The sequence below is a fragment of the Rhincodon typus genome, chromosome 29 (genome assembly GCF_021869965.1).
Source record: "Rhincodon typus isolate 14 chromosome 29, sRhiTyp1.1, whole genome shotgun sequence".
NCBI classification, from domain to species: Eukaryota; Metazoa; Chordata; class Chondrichthyes; order Orectolobiformes; family Rhincodontidae; genus Rhincodon; species Rhincodon typus.
In genome coordinates, this window is record NC_063360.1 from 33,375,834 (window position 1) to 33,397,739 (window position 21,906).

Consider the following 21,906-nt stretch of genomic DNA (forward strand, 5'->3'; position numbering starts at 1 on the left):
CAGCTGATACCTCATCTGTCCATAGCTCAATATTATTGGATGCCTACTAATAATTCAGCGATGCATCATGCTTTAGAGATTGAGTAGGACTTCTCATTGTGGTATTGTCCCTTGCATGGCATTTTTAAAATAAAAGCAACATACTACAGATGCCAGAGATCTGAAATACAAACAGAAAGTGTTGAAGAAACCCACCAGTTCTTGCAGCATCCATTCAGAGAAGAGTCTTTGCATTTGATTAGTTGGATGGAATCTTATAGGGCCCTGAACAATGCGAGCCATGATGAGAAAATCACACCTGATTGTGATCTGATGAAAAGATCTTAGAAAATTGCATGAAAAATTGGGCAAGGCCTTTTTTGATGTCAGGAACAACTCATTGCATTTTCAAACAAGGAATTCTTGGCGCCGAAACAAGATTCTGACTAGACAGTGGCACGAACCTATTATGGTGATTATTACTTGTTGTTTGATTCATTAAAAATAAATGTTACCTCAGCAATATGCAATTTCCTATTTTACCACCATCCTGCGAGGAAACTAACTGTTGATAATTCCTGTCATGAAAGTCAAAGTGGGTTCTTAATGACGTTGGCTTGCTGCTTGCTTCTCTGGACTGCTGTCTTGGACACTCGAAGAACAAAGAACAAAGAAAAGTACAGCACAGGAACAGGCCCTTTGGCCCTCCAAAATTGCACCAACACGCTGGCTGTCACAACTAAAACCCCCTACACTTTTGGGGACCATGTCCCTTTATTCCCATCCTATTCATGTATTTGTCAAGACACCTTTTAAAAGCCACTATTGTATCTGCTTCCACTACCTCCCCTGGCAGCAAGTTCCAGGCACCCACCAACCTCTGTGTAAAAAAAACTTGCCTTGTACATCATCTTTAAACCTTGCCCCTCGCACCTTAAAACTATGCCCCCTAGTAACTGACTCTTCCACCCTGGGAAAAAGCTTCTGACTGTCCACTCTGTCCATGCCCTTCATAATCTTGTAGACCTCTATCAGGTGGCTCCTCAACTTCTGTCGTTGCAGTGAGAACAACCCAAGTTTCTCCAAACTCTCGTCATAGCTAATGCCCTCCATACCAGGCAGATTCCTGGTAAATCTTTTCTGTACTCTCTCTAAAACCACCATATCCTTCTGGTAGTGTGGTGAGCAGAATTGAACACAATATTCCAAATGCGGCCTAACTAAGGTTCTATAAAGCTGCAACATTACCTACCAATTTTTAAACTTAATGCCCCAGCCGATGAAGGCAAGCATGCCGTATGTCTTGTTGGTGACCTTCTCCACCTGTGTTGCCACTTACAGTGACCTGTGTATCTGTACACTCAGATCCCTCTGCCTATCAATACTCTTAAGGGTTCTGCCATTTACTGTAAACTCTCCATGTGAATTAGACCTTCCAAAATGCATAACCTCATGTTTTTCAAGATTAAACTCCATCTGCCATCTTCCTGCCCAATCGATCTATATCCTGCTGTATCCTTTGACGGTCCTCATCGCTCTTTGCAATACCACCAACCTTTGTGTCATCCACAAACTTACTAATCAGACCGGTTACATTTTCCTCCAAATCATTTATAAATATTACAAATAGCAAAGGTCCGAACACTGATTGCTGAGGAACGCCACTAATCACAGCCCACCATTCAGAAATGCACCCTTCCACTGCTACCCTCCATCTACTGTGACCAAGCCAGTTTTTTTATCCATCTTGCAAGCTCACCTCTGACTCTGTGCAACTTTACCTTCTGTATCAGCCTGCCTTGAGGGATCTTGTCAAAGGCCTTACTGAAGCCTGTGTAGACAACATCCACGGCCCCACCCTCAACGATCATCTTCGTCACTTCCTCAAAAAACTCAACCAAGTCAGTGAGACACGACCTCCCTTTCACAAAGCAATGTTGCGTCTTGCTAATATGCCCACTTATTTCCAAGTGGGAGTAAGTCCTATCTTAAAGAATCCTCTCCAATAATTTCCCTACCACTGACATAAGTCTCACTGACCTGTAATTAGCTGGATTATCCTTGCCACACTTCTTAAGCAAAGGAACAACATTGGCTATTCACCAATCCTCTGGGGCTTCCCCTGTAGCCAGTGAGGGTAAAAGATTTCTCTCAAGGCCCCAGCAATATCTTCCCTTGCCTCTCTCAGTATTCTGGGGTATATCCCATCAGGCCCTGGGGACTTGATTACCTTAATGTTTTTCAAGACCCCCAATACCTCCTTTCTTTTGATCTCAACATGACCCAAACTATCTACACGCCCTTCCCCAGACTCATCATCCACCAAGTCCTTTTCTATGGTGAATACTGAAGCAAAGTACTCATTTAATACCTTGCCCATTTCCTCTGGCTCCTCACATAAATTTCTTTCCCTGTCCTTGAGTGGACCCACTCTCTTCCTGGCTACCCTCCTGCTCTTTATATATGTATAAAAAGCCTTGGGATTTTCCTTAATCATGTTGGCGAATAACTTTTCATGACCCCTTTTAGCCATCCTGACTCCTTGCTTAAGTTTCTTTCGACTTTCCTTGTATTCCACCCTTGCTTCGTGTGTTCCCAGCCTCCTAGCCTTGACAAATGGTTCCTTTTCCTTTTTGATTAGGCTTACAATATCACTCGTTATCCAAGGTTCCCTAAACTTGCCATACTTATCCTTTATCCTTACAGGAACGTGCCAGTCCTGAGTTCCTATCAACTTACAGTTGAAAGCCTCCCACATACCAGATGTTGATTTGCCCTCAAACATCTTCCTCCAATCTACATTCTTCAGTTCCTGCCTAATATTATTGTAATTAGCCTTCCCTCAGTTTAGCACCTTTACCTGACAACTACACTTATCTTTATCCATCAGTACTTTAAAGCTTACTGAATTGTGATCACTGTTCCTGAGCTTCTCTCCTATTGAGACAATGGCCTGGCTCATTCCACAATACTAGGTCCAGTATGGCCCCTTTCCTAGTTGGACTATCTACATACTGTTTCAAGAAGCCCTCCTGGATGCTCCTTACAAACTCTGTCCCATCCGTGCCCCAAGCACTAAGTGAGTCCCAGTCAATATATGGTAAGTTAAAATCACCCATGACAAAAACCCTGTTACATTTTGCCAAAATCTGCCTAAATATCTGTCCTTCTTTCTCCCGCTGGCTGTTGGGAGGCCTATAGTAAACCCCAAACATTGTGATTGCATCCTTCCTGTTCCTGAGCTCTACCCATATTGCCTCACTGTATGAGCCATCTGAGGTGTCCTCCCACAGTACAGCTGTGATATGCTCCTTAACAAGCAGTGCAACTCCCCCACCCCTTTTACATCCCCCTCTATCCTGCCTGAAACATCTTTATCCTGGAATGTTAAGCTGCCAATCTTGTCCCTCCCTTAACCAAGTCTCTGTAATAGCAACATCATAGTTCCAAGTACAAGTCCAAGCTGCAAGCTCATCTGCCTTACCTGTTACACTTCTTGCATTGAAACTTCAGTCCACCAGATCTGCTTTGATCAGCAACCACACCCTGCCCGCTCTTCCTCTGAGTCTTACCGGCCTGATTGTCTAGTTCCTTTTCAGTCAATTCACTTTTGCTTTGGTTCCCAACCACCTGTTAAGGTAGTTTGAATCCTCCCGAATGACACCAGCAAACATCCCAGCCAGAATATTTGTGCCCCTCCAGTTTAGATGCAACCTGTCGTTCTTGCACGGGTCCCACCAGTCCCAGAAGAGATCCCAATGGTCCAGATATCTGACATCCTCCCTTTTACACCATCTGTTTAGCCATCTGTTGGACTGTACTATCTTCCTATTTCTAGCCTCACTGGCACGTGGCACAGGGATTAATCCCGAGAGCACAACCTTGAAGGTCCTGCTCCTTAACTTTCTACCTAACTCCCTGAACTGCTGCTGCAGGACCTCGTCACTCATCCTACCCATGTCGTTCATACCAATATGTATCACGACCTCTGGCTGTTCACCCTCTCCCTTCAGAATGCTTTCTGCCTGTTCAGAGACATCCTGGACCCTGGCACCAGTGAGGCAATGTACCATCCTGGAGTCTCTTTTACATTCATAGAAACGCCTATCTGTACCCCTAACTATTGAGCCCCCTATAACTACTGCTCTAGGGCTCTTTGTCCTTCCCTTCTCAAGAACAGAGCCAGCCGTGGTGCCACTAGTCTGGCTGATGCTGCTGTTGTCTCCTGATAGGTCATCACCCCCAACAGTATCCAAAACGGTATACTTATTAGAGACGGGAACCACCATAGGGGATTCCTGCACTGGCTGCCTGCCCCTTTTAACAGTGACCCATCTATCTGCTTGTACCGTGGGTGTCACCACGTCTCTAAAACTACTGTCTATGACGCTTCCTGCCATTCTCATGCTCCTAAGTGTATCCAATTGCTGCTCCAACGTATCCATGTGGTTTGTGAGGAGCTGCAGTTGGGTGCACTTTCTGAAACAACATCTCAGAACATGCTCCAGGGCACTAGATTCTCACACCCAATGACCAATAAAACTCCCCTCCAAACTCCAAGACCTAGGAGTCTGCTACCCACTCTGCAACTGGATTCTTGACTTCCTGACTTGTACACTGCAATCAGTAAGGAGAGGCGACAACACCACTTCCACGATAATCCTCAACTCAGGTACCCCCACAAGGCTGTGTACTGAGCCCCTTACTATACTTCTTATACACTCACTACTGTGTGGCCAAATTTAGCTTTAACTCCATTTACAAATTTGCTGATGACACCACTGTAGTGGGTCAGATCTCAAACAATGACGAGACAGCGTACAGGAAAGAGACAGCTTAGTGGCATGGTGTAAAGGCAACAATCTCCCCCTCAATGTTTGCAAAATGAAGGAGCTGGTCATTGATTTCAGCAAGTGGAGTGGAGGACTCGCCTGTGTCTGTATCAATGGTTCTGAGATGGAGGTGATCAAGAGCTTCAAATTCATAGGAGTAGATATCATCAACGATCTATCCTGGTCCATTCATGTCAATGCTACAATCAAGAAAGTACACCAACGCCTCTACTTCCTCAGAAGGCTAAGGAAATTTGGTATGTCCACAATGACTCTTATCAATTTTTATAGATGCACCACAGAAAGCATCCTATCTGGATGCACCTCAGCTTGGTATGGCAACTGCTCTGCCCAAGACTGCAAGGAATTACAAAGAGTTGTGAACTCAGCCCAGCCCATCACGAAATCCAGCCTTCCTTCCATTGACTCCGTCTACACTTGCCAAAGCCTTGGGAAAGTAGCCAGCAAAATCAAAGACTCCTCCCATCCTGGTTATACTGTCTTCCACCCGGCAAAAGATACAAAAGTTGAAAACATGTACCAACAGATTTAAGAACAGCTTCTTCGCCGCTGTTATGAATGGATCTGTCCTATATTAGAGTTAATCTTTCTCTGCATCTTCGCTGTAGCTGTAACACTATACTTTGTATTTCTGTTCTTTTACCCTGATGTACTTATGTATGGTATGATATGTCTGGTTAGCATGCAAAACAATACGTTTCACTGTGTCTCAGTACATGTGACAATAATAAATTAAATCAAATCAGTACGGATGCTGCTGACTGACACCGACCAGCTCTTCAGGAGTATTGTGGCATCATTATGAACAACTGACAGGACTCTTCTGTGCTTTAAAATAATTCTTTGGAGGCACTCTGGCAACTAGCATTGAAATATTGCTGCAAGGACACTTTATCTGCAGGGATAAGCATCCAGCTCACAGATTGGACTAGGCTGCATCTCAGGGCTGTTTGCTCGCTGTCATAGCGCTCAATCATCTTGAGCCTACCTGGATGCTTACAGAATCCCTGCCTTGCCTTGTCTTTTTGTGGTTTGCTCCCTCGGTCAGAGCTACCAGGTTTGCATTAATTCTGTTTTGCCTTGCCATTTACCACAGGCATCAGGCCTGGCATGTTGTCATGGTTATCAGCAGTCCTTAGTTAAGTCAAGGCAGGCTACTTTACATCAGGGGATCCCAGTTCAGTAAGTTAAGGAGAGCTTCTGATATTAATCAGTGGCACAGTCAGCCACTCAGGGCAATCAGGGTTTCTTCATTGGGATGAGGTGTTAAAGACTAGGCTCTTTCTGCTCTATTATATGCTGTTTTCTGTTGGAATGAGAGGAAGGGAGGAATTGAGTGAAATGAAAGTAGGTGCCACAGCTATTGGTGCTGCAGCAGGTGGGGGAAAGATGAGTCATTAGGCAATGTAGAGCACATGCAGGATTGGCAATGTCAAGTGTTAGGATGGGTGAGAGCTCGTGAGGGAAAATGTTGCATGCAATAGTGAGAACGGTAGAGCTTGAGCCTTGTGGGAGGCATGTGAGATAGCAGAGAAGTTGGTGGCTGTTACCCTGGCAGAGTGAAGAAGGTAATTGACCTTCTTCCTGCACTGCTGGGTGTGTCTCTAGATGGCTGATACCACACTGACCTGGTGGCAACCTCACACCAGGCTAGCAGAGTTTGGTGTGCAGTCTCTATTGGGTGCTAGGTGAAGAAGACAGCCCTATGCTACATCACCTCATCCACTAGGACATCCAAATCCCTGTCCGCAAAGTGATGTGCAAATTTCCCCTTTCCTGCTACATTCAGGGTAAGTGTCAGTCACTGTGCAGGGCAGCTCCAGTCTAAAAGTGCTTGCCGATGCACACAGCAGTCTTTTAAAGATGGCACTGGTGCCAGGGATGACATTCGATTCCAGGATATTTTCAACAGTGGCAAGTGATTCCAGATGCAATGAGTAATCAAATTGGGCTAACGCTGGATGAAAGCATTGCTATAGGGGTGTGGTAGGTAATTCGGGATGTTATGAACCTTGCAAGAGATACCATCCATGAAACTTGACAAAATTGACATTTAAACAAATTCAGCCCATTAGTTCTATTTTTCTCTTCACAGATGCAGCCAGACATTGTGAGCTTCTTCAGCACTTTGTTTTCATTTCAGATTTTTAATATTTGACAAAATATATGGCACATTTTAAAATACTTCTTTATCTCTGGCAGATTAATTCTGCTCTGAATAATAAAGGGAGAACTTTTTGTATTCAGTCATGGGAAATGGGTGGTGCTTTCTGGTCAGCAGTTGCCCTCAAAGGTGGCAGTGAGGTGCCTTCTTGAATGCTGCAATCCACATGCTGTGGGTAGACCCATAGTGCCATTAGAGAGGGAGTTCCAGGATTTTGACCCAAAGACAGTAAAGGAATGACAATATATTTCCAAATCAGGATGATGAACGGCTTGGCAGGGAACATGCAGGTAGTGGTGTTGCCACATATCTGGTGCTTTTTCCCTTCAAGATAGAAGCAATCGTGGTTTTGGAAGGTGCTATCTAAGGATTTTTGGTGAATTTCTGCAGTGCATCTTGCAGATCGCAAACATTTCTGCTCTTGAGCATCAGAGGTGGAGGGGCTGAATATTTGTGAATATGGTGCCAATCAAGCAGGCTAAATTGCCCTGGATGGTGTCAGGAGGTGAGTGGCCCTGACTGTACCCAAACAGGCCTCCAGTGAGCAGATTGTTACTTAGCAGATGCTGCTTGATCGCGCTGTTGATAACATCTTCTATTACTTTATTATTGATTGAGACTAGACTGATGGGGCAGTAATTGGCCAGGTTAGATTTATCCTGCTTTTTGTGTAGAGGACATACTTGGTCAATTTCCCACATTGTCTGACTGGTAGATGCCAGTGTTGGAGCTGTACTGGACCAGCTTGGCTAGGGGAGCAGCAAGTTCTGGAGCACAGATCTTCAATACTGTGGATTGTTGTCAGGCCCCATATCATTTTCAGTATCTAGTGCCTCCAACAGTTGCTTGAAATCATATGGAGTGAATTGAATTGGCTGAAGACTGGCATCTGTGATGCTGGGGACTACTGGAGGATCAAGATGGATCATCCATTCGGTGCTTGTGGCTGAAGATTGTTGTGAGTTCTTCAACCTTTTCCATGAATGTGCTGGGCTCGTCCATCATTGAGGATGGGATATTATTGGAGCCGCCTCCTCCAGTGAGTTGTTCAGTTGCCCACCACCATTTGCAATTGGATGTGACAGGACTGCAGAGCTTAGGTTTGATTTGATTGGTTGTGGAATCACTTAGCCATATCACTTGCCTATGCTATTTGGCAAGCAAGTAGTCCTGTTTGGTAGTTTCTCCAGGTTGATACCTTATTTTTAGGTATGTCTGGTGCTACTCCTGGCATACTCTCCTGCACTGCCCATTGAACCAGAGTTAATCTCTTGGCTTGATGGTAATGGTTGAGTGGGGGATATACTGGGCCATGAAGTTGCGCATTCTGTTGGGGAAATTTTCCTGCTGTTAATGGTCCACAGTGCCTCATGAATGTCCAGTTTTGAGTCTCTTGATCTGTTCAAAGTCTGTCCCATTTAGCACGGTGATAGTGCCACACAATACGATGGAGGGTATTCTCAATGTGAAGGCAGGTCTTTGGTCCCCCAGGGAATGTGTGGTGGTCATTCTTACCAATACCATTATGGACAGATGCATCTGCAACCTACAGATTGGTGAGGATGAGGTCAAGTATGTTTTTCCCCTCTTTTTCCCCTCCATCACCTGCTGCAGACCCAATCTAGGAACATTGTCCTTTAGGACTCGACCAGTTCAATCAGTTATGCTGCTGCCAAGCTACTGTTGGTGGTGGACAAGGAAATCCCCCAGCCTGAGTACATTTTGCACCATTGTCACCTTCAGTGCAATCTCCAAGTGTTGCTCAACATAGAAGAGTACTGATTCATCACCTGAGGGAGGACTATATGTGATGAACAGTAGGAAGCTCCCTTGCTCATGTTTAATCTGATGTCGTGAGACTTCATGTGGTCCGGAGTCAATGTTGAGGACTCCCAGGGCAAATCCCTCCTACGAATACCACTGTGCCACCATCTCTGCCGGTGGGACAAAACATATTCAGGCATGGCAGTGGTAGGGTCTGGGGCTTTTTTTTGGACAGGGCTGTTTTTGCCATTGTCTTGTCCAGTGCCTGGATCTGTGTGCCAGGTTGTTCATCTGGTTTCATTTCTTTGTTGAGACTTTATAGCAATTGTTATAACTGAGTGGCTTGCTCGACCATTTCAGAGGGCAGATGAGAGTCAATTACATTGCTGCGGCTCTGGAGTCATATGTGGGCCAAACCAGGCGAGGATGACTCATTTTTCTTCTCTGAAGGGTGTCACTGAACCAGATGAGTTTTTTTCCACAATAGTTTCATAGTTAAGGTTAGAATCTTAATTCCAGACATTTTATTGAATTCTCATTCCACCATCTGCAATGGTGGGATTCAAACCTGGCTCCCCAGAGCATTAGCTGAGTTTTCAGTTTAATAGTCTAGCAGTAATACCACGAGGCCGTCACATCCCCATCGCTCCATTATTTTACTAAAAGTTGTTTCTAAATGGAATGCTTTGTGTCTCATTCCAGTTTCCAGCAGATGCATAACCTATGTTTGAGTACCCCTTTCTTTGCTTGAAATTTTCTTCCCTCCAAGGAAGGCTTGCAGGAGCATTCCATAGAAAGGAAGGGATCCTGGTATTTTCCTAAGTAATGAATCTTTGAGTGAGTATTAATAGGGAATATTAAAAGGGATGTCATAGTTAAACATGCTTTTCAACTTACATACATGTGCAGCATGTCTGTATCACACTCAACTTTGTGTCCCCAGGGTTTTGGGTTGAAGCTGAACTCCAGAACTTGAGTGCAGAAATTTATGCTGACTATTCAGTGCATTATTGGCTGGGTGGCCTACTGATAGGATGTTTTGTCCCAGATTTTTTTTCTGGCAGGCCTTTATTTTTCCACGTGTTTGGTGCAGCAGGTCTATGTGCAGGCCTGTCCTGAGAGTGTATAGGGTGATGGTACCCAGCATTGGCAATGTCAGAATCCAGATTGGGCAAGAACACATGGCTGCAGGTTCCCCACCCCTTTCCTTCCTCACCTCTTGAGACTCCACCAGTCCCCGCAGCGTTCTAGATTTTGTCAGCGAACTATCGCCCCCAACCCCGCTCTGAAGGCTTCACCAGATCTCACTGTGACAAATTTCTGGCTATTGGAGTGCCTTTTTTCAGATGACACATGAAACTATTTTCTGTCTGCTTGGGTGAATAAAACATCCTCTAGCACTGCTTTGAAGAGAAGGAATATAATCCTCTGTGTCCTGGGACAAAATTTGTCCTGCAGGCATCATAATTTAAATATACAGATTATCTGTCTAGTCATTATCAAAATGCTGTTTTGTGGGAGTTTGCTGTGTGCAAATTGACTTCTGCATTTCCTACATTACAAAAGTGACTACTCCTCAGTGAAGTACTTAATTGTTTGTAAAACCCTTTGAGAGCTAGATGCTTGTGAAAAATGCTAAATAAATGCAAGCCTGTTCTTTTGCCCCCTTTTGGCATCAGCAAGCGCTGCTGGTAAGTGATCCTGTTGCAAGTTGGCCTATCTCGGCAAGGTAACATAAAGAGTTACAATCAGCCTCGGCCTCAAGTGTTTCAAAATTCAGTAGCAAATCAAATTGGCTGGGGTCCCATTGCTGATGGTTATCTAGAACCGCTTGCTGGAGAGCATGTGTGAGGGTAATAGGTGTGTACGGAACTGGGCTTGTCTGTGACTTTCCTCTTGCCCAACAGACCCATTACTACTGATACACACTCTCTGAGATCACGCACATAGAATAGCCATTTGGAATGTCATGTAACGAGTGCCTGCACAATCGTACCCATGCACTTAGTCAGAGAGGAATAAAGTGGCAGATACAGAAATAAAATGTAACTTAAAAAAAGGAATAGTTTGTCTTTTTTCACGTAAAAGAACTGATTGAATTGTCAGTGGCAGACTGTGTTTTCTGTCAATAAGCTTTCTTAAAAGAAATCCCATTATTCGATTTAAGGAACATAAACGGAGTAAATTATTTAGCACTTGAAATAAGTTGTAATTCTCATAATTTGAATTAAGAGTAGATTTTTTTCTCATGAAGGCCACCTGCCATTCTATTAAAAGTGATATTACTCCTCAAGTTAGCCATGTTGTAGACGTTAAACCTTCTTGACTAGTAGATTTTTTAAAAAGCCATGAGTCAAAGTGATGTGCTAGAGCACAATAACAATGTGTTTTACGAGAAATGTCTGTTTCGAAACCTTTTACAACCATGCTGACATGGGGCTGTCTGTTGCCTACAGGATAATTGACCTTGGACACTGACAGTTCAAAATGGGGTTGTTTATAGTTTGTTTCTGCAATGAGAATAGTGTTGGAACAGTGGTGTGAAGCAAAAACTAACATTTCAAATTGTGTGTGGGAAAGCAATCTTTGTGAACGTAAACTATTGTGCATAAATAAACATATTAATGAAGCATTCTGGTTTACAACTGGTGGTTAATTGAATAAAAATAGGTTTTCGCTTCTACTACAAAAGTCAGCTCACAGACAATGTACCATGGGACTACTGTGTTACGTTTGTACAGCTGGCTAGGATGAGTCTTTCCTGTAGTGGGCAGGAAGTTGCTATTCAGTTGATGTCTTTGTTTTGGAAAGTCTTTTTGACTTTGGCAGAGTTTCTTCATCTGAGGTCAGGCAGTTAGTGTCGACTGTAATTCTGTGTCATGGGACAGGATTTATCTAGCTGGGAACAGGTTGTTTCTTTCATGTTCAATCTGCACCAAGTGTGAAGATCCTTAAAAGGGATCATTGCTTTAAAATATTCTGGCAAAATTTGTGTTGTTTAGAAAAGGAATGGTGGCACTGTAATTTCTGTCACTGTAGTATGCTATGTTTCAATACCCTAGTTATGCATTTGTTTAAAAACAAGCATACATGAAAGCCATGTTGCTTCAGTCAATAAAAATGGTATCAGATAGGATGGATTGGAAGGAACAGCAGAGAAGATGCAGAAAAATAAGAGTGAATATTTAAGCAGGATTAACAGAATTATGGGCAGTGGGAAGGGAGATGGGGAAATAGAAGGAAATAGAGACTCAAAATTCGTGGTAACATTTATTTTAGGAAGGAATGTGATTGGAAAGAGTACAGTTTCCATTTGCATCTTCCATTACATCATAAGACCTGCCCTCCAGTCCAGGCAGCATCCTGATAAATCTCCTCTGCACCCTCTCTAAAGCTTCCACAACTTTCCTATAATGAGGTGACCCAAACTGAACACAATATTCCAAGTGTGGTCTAACCAGAGTTTTATAGAGCCGCAGCATAACCTCATGGTTCTTAAACTCAACTCCCCTGCCAAAGAAAGCCAACACTCCATACGCTTACTTAAGGTTGAGGAAGCAAGGATCGGACAGGGCTCTAGAGGTCTACAAGGAAGCCAGGAAGGAACTGAAGAATGGACTTAGGAGAGCTAGAAGCGGGTATGAGAAAACCTTGGCGGATAGGATCAAGGAAAACCCCATGGCTTTCTATACTAATGTGAGGAACAAGAGGATGGCGAGCGTGAGGGTAGGGCCAATCAGGGATAGTGGAGGAAGCTTGTGCGCGGAGTCAGAGGAGGTAGGGGAGATCCTTAATGAATACATTGCTTCAGTATTCACCAGTGAGAGGGACCTTGACGTTTGTGAGGACAGCATGAAACAGGCAGATATGCTTGAACAGGTTGATGTTAGGAAGGAGGATGTACTAGAAATTTTGAAAAACATCAGGATAGATAAGTCCCCTGGGCCAGACGGGATATACCCAAGGTCACTACGGGAAGCAAGGGAAGAGATTGCTGCCCCTTTGGCAATGATCTTTGCGTCCTCACTGTCCACTGGAGTAGTACCAGAAGATTGGAGGGTGGCAAATGTCATTCCCTTGTTCAAGAAGGGGAATAGGGATAATCCTGGAAATTACAGACCGGTCAGTCTTACTTCTGTGGTGGGCAAATTATTGGAGAGGATTCTGAGAGATGGTATTTATGATTATTTGGAAAAGCACAATTTGATTAGAACTAGTTCGCATGGCTTTGTGAGGGGCAGGTCATGCCTCACAAGCCTTATTGAATTCTTTGAGGATATGACAAAACACATCAATGAAGGTAGAGCAGTGGATGTGGTGTATATGGATTTTAGCAAGGCATTTGATAAGGTTCCACATGGTAGGCTCATTCAGAAAGTAAGGAGGCATGGGATTCAGGGAAATTTGCCTGTCTGGATACAAAACTGGCTGTCCAGTAGAAGACAGAAGGTGGTAGTAGATGGAAAGTATTCAGCCTGGAGCTCGGTGACCAGTGGTGTTCCGCAGGGATCTGTTCTGGGACCTCTGCCCTTTGTGATCTTTATAAATGACTTGGATGAGGAAGTGGAAGGGTGGGTTAGTAAGTTTGCAGATGACACGAAGATTGGTGGAGTTGTGGACAGCGTGGAGAACTGTTGTAGGTTGCAACGGGACATTGACAGGATGCAGAGCTGGGCAAAGAAGTGGCAGATGGAATTCAACCCAGAAAAGTGTGAAGTGATTAATTTTGGAAGGTCGAATTTGAATACAGAATACAGGGTTAATGGCAGGATTCTTGGCAGTGTGAAGGAACAGAGGGATCTTGGGGTCCACGTCCGTAGGTCCCTCAAAGTTACCCAAGTCGATAGGGTTGTTAAGAAGGCGTATGGTATATTGGCTTTCATTGGCAGGGGAATTGAGTTTAAGAGCCATGAGGTTATGCTGCAGCTCTATAAAACTCTGGTTAGACCACACTTGGAATATTGCTTTCAGTTCTGGTCACCTCATTAAAGGAAAGATGTGGAAGCTTTAGAGAGGGTGCAGAGGAGATTTACCAGGATTCTGCCTGGACTGGAGGGCAGGTCTTATGAGGAAAGGTTGAGGGAGCTAGGGCTTTTCTCATTGGAGCGAAGAAGGATGAGAGGTGACTTGATACAGGTGTACAAGATGATGAGAGGCATAGATAGAGTGGATTGTCAGAGACTTTTTCCCAAGGCGGAAATGACTATTACGAGGGGGCATAATTTTAAGGTGATTGGAGGAAGGTATGGGGAGATGTCAGAGGTAGGTTCTTCACACAAAGAGTGGTGGGCATGTGGAATGCGCTGCCAGCAGTGGTCGTAAAGTCAGATACTTTAGAGACTTTTAAGCAACTCTTGTATAGGCACATAGAGGATAGTAAAATTTTGGGCATGCAGGGTAGATTGATCTTAGTATGATAATAGGTCAACACAACATCGTGGGCTGAAGGGACTGCACTGTGCTGTACTGTTCTATGTTCTATGTACATTAAAGGGATTTTTGTGCGCTCCTATTATGAAACAGTGATGCCAGTAGCTACCATAAAAAAACAGACTTTTAAAAAGAGTGTGAGAGGTTTGATTTATAAACAATCTTGTTCTCTCACCTTTGGGCACTTTCCTTAATCCACCATGAATAAAACCTTTTTATCACTGCAGGAGTGCAGAGCAGATCCAACAATTAGAGCTGTAAAAGACAAATAGTGATGGTAAACAGAGGGGAATGGGAATTTCAAAATAGGTGTTATGATCACTGCAATTAAGATTGAATATTTGTTTCAACCCTGAATAATCTGAACGAGGTTAAAGTCGATCTACAGTTCCTGCAAGTGTGCATGATACCACATCTCCACTCCTACAAACAGTGATCACATCGGTGGTCTGTAGACTATTAATGTGTTTAGGAAGAAATTACTCCAGCCTCTGTCTTCTGCAGGGAAACAACTTCACCATCCCCGATGCAGCTGGAACAGATGCAATATTCAAAATTCCTGTCCTCCGTTTAATTAACGGGCATGCCTTGACTCAGCAGCAAGTGGCTAAATCTCCTTCAACAGTTCTTACTACTGCTAGCAACATCCAGGCCAGACATTCAGCGTCTGACTGCAACTGCATCATTGTCATTTGTCAAAAGCATAAAGTGGAGTGTGGGACGTCTGACGCCAAGATCAGCTTCACCAGACTTCTCATCTCATTTGGCCACAAATCTTGGCATAGTCCACGTCACTCAGGTCTTTATAAGGTTCTGCCCCATGTTGATCATTAACCTACAATTCAAGAACCAAAACTTACAACAGATGATATTAAACATCTATACAAATCTCACAGTTTATATCGCAGTAGGGCTGGCAGAAGTTCTCAACCTTCTGATAGCCAAGGCCATAATTGAATTGAAAATAAAGTTGGAATTTTTTTTTAAAAACACAAATCCTAGAGGTGCAAAAGTTGTGAATGAAAATATCAGTAGTTGGCAGATTAAGGCAGGGGTTGAGTTGTACCATGATTCTGAGGTAGAAATAGGCATTCTTTCTATGCTGAAATTTTTATACAACCTAAGCATTCTCCACTGAAATGGGGCAGTCAATTTAACTCCACAAGCCTTTTTATTTATCTGTTTTGAGGTTTTCTACAATGATCAGAAAAACAGACCAAAAAGAGAGAAATACAATTTTTCTCTGTTGCTAACTGCAGTTTTGGCAAAAAACCATAACAAAGTTCATGCTAGTTTAAAATTGTCAATGTAAATGTTAGCTGTTTATCTTGCAGTCTTCCTGTCAGCCTAAACAAAGTATGATGGTATTTTCTTTCTGCTAATATATTTTGATATTGATGTGGGAGTTATTGAGCTCTGCTGTCTAAGGAAGATCTCAGTAAACACTATTTAAACACCATCATTATTCAACTACTTTACACTCTTAAAGTTAACAACAATTTACAAAGTCTTAACAGTTAACAGCTGATAAGAGTTTAAATCCTTTCTCTTCATCTTCTGTGACTCAGGCCAACTCTAGCTGAGTGGGTGGGAAAGTTGCTTCCAGGCCTCCCCCCGTGCTGCTCGGAACCATGCACTTGGGAGTGTGGCAAAACAGACCAATAATATCTTGTTTTTTTTTACTGACCTTCTTCCTCTGTGAGGAAGTGCTTGGCTTCTGCTGTGTGCCCCCCATAGTGATGTGCCAGGTACTTGTAAGTGAAACACAAGCATGTTCTCTTGTCTACTGCTTTTGATGCAATGTGCTATACTGTCATACAAGCCTAGGCAGTTTGCCAAGTTGTTTTGTGCTGAGATCTGATTTCTCAGTAGTTTTACATTTGCCTAGAGCTTTGGAAATTATACCGAAAGTACTTGTCTGTGTGACTTCCTTGTCTTTTACATTCCATGTTGTTCCTATGCTCCAATTTAAACCCATTCAAAAAAGACACAATATATAGGATGTGCTAAGTTGAAAAATAATTTACTTTATGCTTTTTATTTAATGTCTTAAGTCTTTAAGCATCCAGCTCAGCACATTTCCAAGAAATAAAAGACAATCTTTGTATCAGAGACAGTAGGAACTGCAGATGCTGGAGACAGAAGCTGATACTGTAATTCTATATCCTGCAATGTCACCGATTCTTGCGAGACCTCTTTTGGTAATCAGTGGTACTGCAACCATGTTCAGGTGGCTGTACCAACCAAATAACCAACTTGTCAGTATTTGTAGTCTTATCCTTGAAATCATCAGTTTAACGATGAATATAATATATCCAGCAAAGGCCACTTAAAGATAACAATCTCTCCCTCAAAGTCACTAAAGCGCAGATTATCGACTTCAGGAAGCAAGGAGGATGGCACGGCCCTATCTATATTTATGGAGCTGAGATGGAGATGGTCGAGAGGAGGGACGATCACCAACAGTCTGTGCTGGACCACCCACGTTGATATGATGGTCAAGAAGGCACAATACCTCTTCTTCCTCAGGAAGCTAAGGAAATTCGGCATGCCCGAAAGAACCCTCACCAACCTTTACTCATGCACCATAGAAAGCATTCCATCTGGCTTGGTACAATGACTGCTCTGCCCAGGTCCGTAAGAAACTACAGAATGCTGTAAGCACAGCCCAGACCATCATGCAAGCCGAGCTTCTATCCATTGACTCCATCTACACTTCTGGCTGCCATGGAAAGGCAGCCAATATCATCAAAGACCCCACCCAGCCCGGTTTTAATCTCTTCCAACCTCTTCTGTCAGGCAGAAGATACAAAAGCTTAAACACATGTACTAATGGGTTCAAGAACAGCTTCTTCCCTGCTGCTATTAGATTACTGAATGGACCTCTCAAATTTTAAATCTAATGTTGATCTTGGTTTTTGTGCACCTTCTGTGCAGCCATAACTTTGTATTCCTCACTCTGTTATATTACCCTATGATCTTTGTAGGTTGTGATCTGCCTGTACTGCATGCAAAACAAAACTTTTCACTGTGCCTAGGTATATGTGACAATAATAAATCAAATCAAATCAAGTTAAAACAGTGCAAGCAATATAGGTGTGAAGAAACTTCCAGAATACTAAGTTGTTAACTGTTCATTCCAACTGCATCAAAGTCCTGATCCAAGCACAATATTGTGTGCTAGAAGTCAAGGCTAACTGATAAAATGTTGTCTTTCTGCAACCCAGCCTTGAAAATGCTAAGATTATGGTCGTCTTAATCAAAAGTCAGGGTGTAGGGTTTTTCTTTGGCAATAATTGGAAAGTTGTGTGACTTGGTCAAAACTGCAGTGATTGAGTACAGTTTCAGTTTTTGCAAAAACTGAATTTATAGCCTACATAAGCTTAAAGCCTTGGTGCAGAATCCCAATCAGACGTTTTTTCCCCCATTTACGAAGTGTTTCTTGATATATTTGAATTGGAGCCCAATTCAGCTTCTTTATTACAGCTGAAACTAATTTTATCAGAAAAAGTATGCATTTTTTAAGAAAGTCCTCCACATGAGTTTAATTTGATTTAAATTAACTCAAAATGACTTACAGAAGCTACATTGAACAATTTGCTAGTTCAATTGATGTGCACCAATCAGTATCTTGGTAAATTATCTTTCCAAATAAAAGTTTTTTTTAGATGGAAGTGCCTATTTTAGTACCTGCATACCAAATAAAATTAGCCCAATTTTAAGAGCATACTTGAACAAGCATAATTGGTAAAATCTTACAATTTCTAATTGGGGATGGTATTTTGGTTGGTGTGTGATGAAGACATTGAATCTTGAATCAGTGCAAAAGATCACAATCTCAAATGCAAGTGTTTTTGGGAGTATCTTGAGATGTTTTTAAAGTCATTGAATTTCTACATAATTTAGTCCTGGATTATACTGCTTTTGCTAGTGATAAGGAATCTCTACCTCAATGTTACCTGTATTTTTATTTAGTTGGAGGTCAGCTGTGAGTTCCACACAACATTCAAAAGTTTGGCATGTTGTATTGAAATAAATGCCTTTTCATTTCACCTTTAATTGTCACCAATGTAGTTGGGGATACAGTTTATCATTTATCAGAACTTTCAATATCAGTGTTGTGTTTGAATCTGTAATTTTCCCAGTTTGAATACAAACATACAAAATAAAAGCAGACATAGACCATTCAGTCCCTTGAGTTTGCTGCTCCTTTCAGTAAGATCACAGCTGATCTGTTTGTGTTTTGAATTCTATATTCCCATTTAATACACGATTCTTGTTAGGTAAGGGAATCTGTTCACCTCAGTGGCCCTGCCTTTCTGTGTCTTTGGCGGCAGAGAATTCTGAAGCTACACTATTCTCGAGGTTGGGGGAGAGGGGTGCAGGGAATGAGTGCTTGGGGGTCGGGTGTGGTTGTGGGGGGAGCGAGGAAGATGTGGTGGGGGTGAAGACTGCTCCTCGTCTCTGCCCTGAAAGAACAATCCCTAATTTTAAAACAGTGTCCCCTGGTTCTGAACTGACCCACAAAAGGAAACGTCCTTTCCATATCTGCCTTATGATTATTCGAGATCTTATACACTTCAACAAAGTCACTGCTCACTTTTCTAAGCCCCAGTGGAAACAACCTCAGCCTATCCAACCTACGTAAATAAAATACACAGCTCAATCCTGGTGATCAGTTTAGTAAACCACTTTTGAATTGCCTCCATTGCATTTTCCTCCTTCCTTTTAAAAAGGAGACCGAAACTGCACACAGTATTCAAGATGGTCTCACCAATGCCCTGTTTAACTTAAGCATAACAGCCTTCCTTTTACCACAGATAGTCAGAACTGCAGATGCTGGAGTCAGAGATAACACAGTGCGGAGCTGGAAGAACATAGCAGGCCAGGCAGCATCAGAGGAGCAGGAAAGTTGGCATTTCGGATCGGGACCCTTCTTCAGAATGTGTTATCTCAGCCTTCCTTTTATGTTCAGTTGAATTCATAATAATGGATAGCAACCCGTGAGATTCTCGATTATGTGCTGTACCTAACTTTTTGTGACTTGTGTACCAGAACACCCAAGTCCCTGTGCATCTTGGAATTCTGCAGTTGTTCACTGATTAAGTAATGCTGTGTGGTTTTATTCTTTCTTCCAAAGTGAACGACTTCGTATTTTCTCAAATTACATTGCATCTGCCAAATCATTGCTCACTCACCCTATCTATATCTGTCTGCAACTTCCTTATGTCTTCTTCACAACATACTTTTCCATCTATCTTGGTGTCATTTGTAAATTTAGCTGCCATATTTTGTTCCCCTCATTCAAAACAATGTTATCAATTTTAAATGGTTGAGACCCTGGGACTTGTAGGATGCCATTCATTACATCCTGACAAAGATACATTTATGTATACTCTGTTTGCTGTCAGGAGGCCAATCTGCTATCCATATTAATGTCTTACTTCCTACACCATTAGCTTTCATTTTGCACAGTAGCCTTTGATATGGCATCTTATCAAATGCCTTCTGGAAATGCATGTCTGATGTATCCACAGACTCTCCTTTACCCACATTGCATCTGATTCCTTCAAAGAACTCCAATCAGTTGGTTAAATATGATTTGCTTTTGATGAAACCATGTGACTGTTCCTGATCAACTTGATTTTTTCTAAGTACACTGCTACAACCTCTTAATGATTGATTCTAACACTTTGTCCACAATCGTCATCAAGTTAACTTGGTTAAAGTTTCCTGTTTTCTGCGTCCCTCCTTTCTAGAGTAGAGGAGTCATATTTTCTACTTTCTGGTGCAATTGAATCTTTTTCAAATCTTGGGAATTTTGTAAAATTAACATCAATGTACCTATAACCTCATTAGCTTGTTGGATGAAATCCATCTGGACCCAGAAACATGCCTCCCCGTAGCTCCATTAGTTTGCTTAGCACTACATCTCTAGTGATTTGTAATTTTGCAAAGTTTATCTTCCAACTCTTAAATTATAACTGTTACTAGGATATTTGTTGTATTTTTAAAGTGAAGGCCGAAGCAAAATTTTTGTTCATTTCATCAGTTATTTCCTCTTCTCTTAACTCCTATTCTCACTCTCCAGAAGATCAACTCCTTTTACACATACACACACACACACACACAGACACACACACAAACACACACGCTGTCTGTCCTAGACACCCCCTCAGTACCAAGGATTAGTACATCGGTTTTCTTCCGGATGTTTGTGCTTGCCAAAACAGACATGAGGAGCATGCAGTGCCTCAGAGACTGCAATAAATGCAGGTCAACCATCAAAGGTGCAGGCCAGCATCATTTAGACTCATGGTTTCCCTCCTTGTCATCAGATTCCTGAACCACTTCACTAAAGCCTCTACCTTCAGGTTTTTTGTGGTTCCCATTTTACCAATGTCCAAACCATGTTCAGAGCATATTTTTAAGCCTGCTTTTCATTTCATTAATTCCTTTAATTATGCATTCCTTTGTCTCCTGCTGATATTAGGTCTGGCATTTAATTGTCTTTTTGTCACATCATTTTTGGCTATGTGTCTTTCCCTATTCCCGTTCCCTTGTGTTCCTTCTTAAATGTGATTCATCTTTAATAAGCTTGTTCTGACAATTAGTCATAATGCCTGAAAGATCAACTGACTTGTCTTTCCACAGCTGGTGCAAGTACTGCAGTACTTTCATTTTTGAATTCTTTTTAAAGCCTCCCAAGCTTGCCTCGAATAATGACTCTGTGTTCATCTCTAATGGTACATGTTTACACGTCTCCCTCTCCCTTTATTCCAGGAAATGTGGGCTGTTCCTGAAAGCAAACGGAATGAATGTATGTACAAAGGAAAGTCAAGAGAGGTATGTTCTACAATTAATACTGCATGCATTGGTAACTAACTAGCTACTGCCAACAATGGTTCGTAATAATGTGGAGCACTAACATGTAGAAACATTCTGAAATGACTTCAGGTTTATTAGAGCAATCTGCTATTCTTCAAAAATATACAACAATATTATTGTTTGTGACCTAGGAGTTTCCATAAACTGCGAATTCTCATCAGTCTTTTCCTGGATATTTCCAAAGAAGTGGAAGATCCTAACTCTTGAACATAAATTATATTCAGTCATATCAGAAAAAAATATCGTTTTGTAAAAATGAAAGCAAGATTTTGATTTTGTAAGAGTCAAGAGTTGTTACAGCACACAAAAAGGCCCTTTGGCCCATCATGTCCATGCTAGTCTTCAAAATCCATCTATTCTAATCCCTTTTTCCAACATTTAGCCCATAGCATCTTATGCTGTGGCGTTTCAAGTGGGTTCATCTAAATTAGTTCTTAAACGTCTTGAGGGTTTCTGCCTCTACTACCCTTTTAGACAGTGAGTTCCAGATTCCCTCAACCCTCTATGTGAAGTCATTTTTCCTCAAGTCCCCTCTAACCTCCTGCTCCTTACCTTAAAACAGTGCTCCCTGTATTATTTACCTTTCTAATAAGGGGAATATCTTTCCCTATGTACCCTATTTATGCCCATCAGATCTTTGTACAGCCCAATTAGATGTCTCCTCAGTCTTCTCTGCTGTAAGGAAAATAACCTCTGTCTATCTGGTCTGTCTTCACAGCTGAAACGCTCCAGCCCAGGCAATATCCTGCAGAATCTCTTCCCTAACCTTTCTAATACAATCACATCCTTCCTATAATATGGCAACCAGAACTGCACACAGTTGTCCAA

General features: G+C 42.3%; 1 protein-coding gene across 1 annotated transcript in view; it reads left to right on the forward strand.

Moving 5' to 3' along the window:
- The window catches only part of LOC109938277 (semaphorin-4E-like), an 81,734-nt gene that overhangs the window by 30,594 nt on the left and 29,234 nt on the right, over positions 1-21,906 (forward strand). Inside the window, exon 5 of the mRNA XM_048614299.1 lies at positions 20,974-21,036. Coding sequence (XP_048470256.1) covers positions 20,974-21,036 — 63 coding nt within the window. The remainder of the gene's footprint in view (positions 1-20,973; positions 21,037-21,906) is intronic.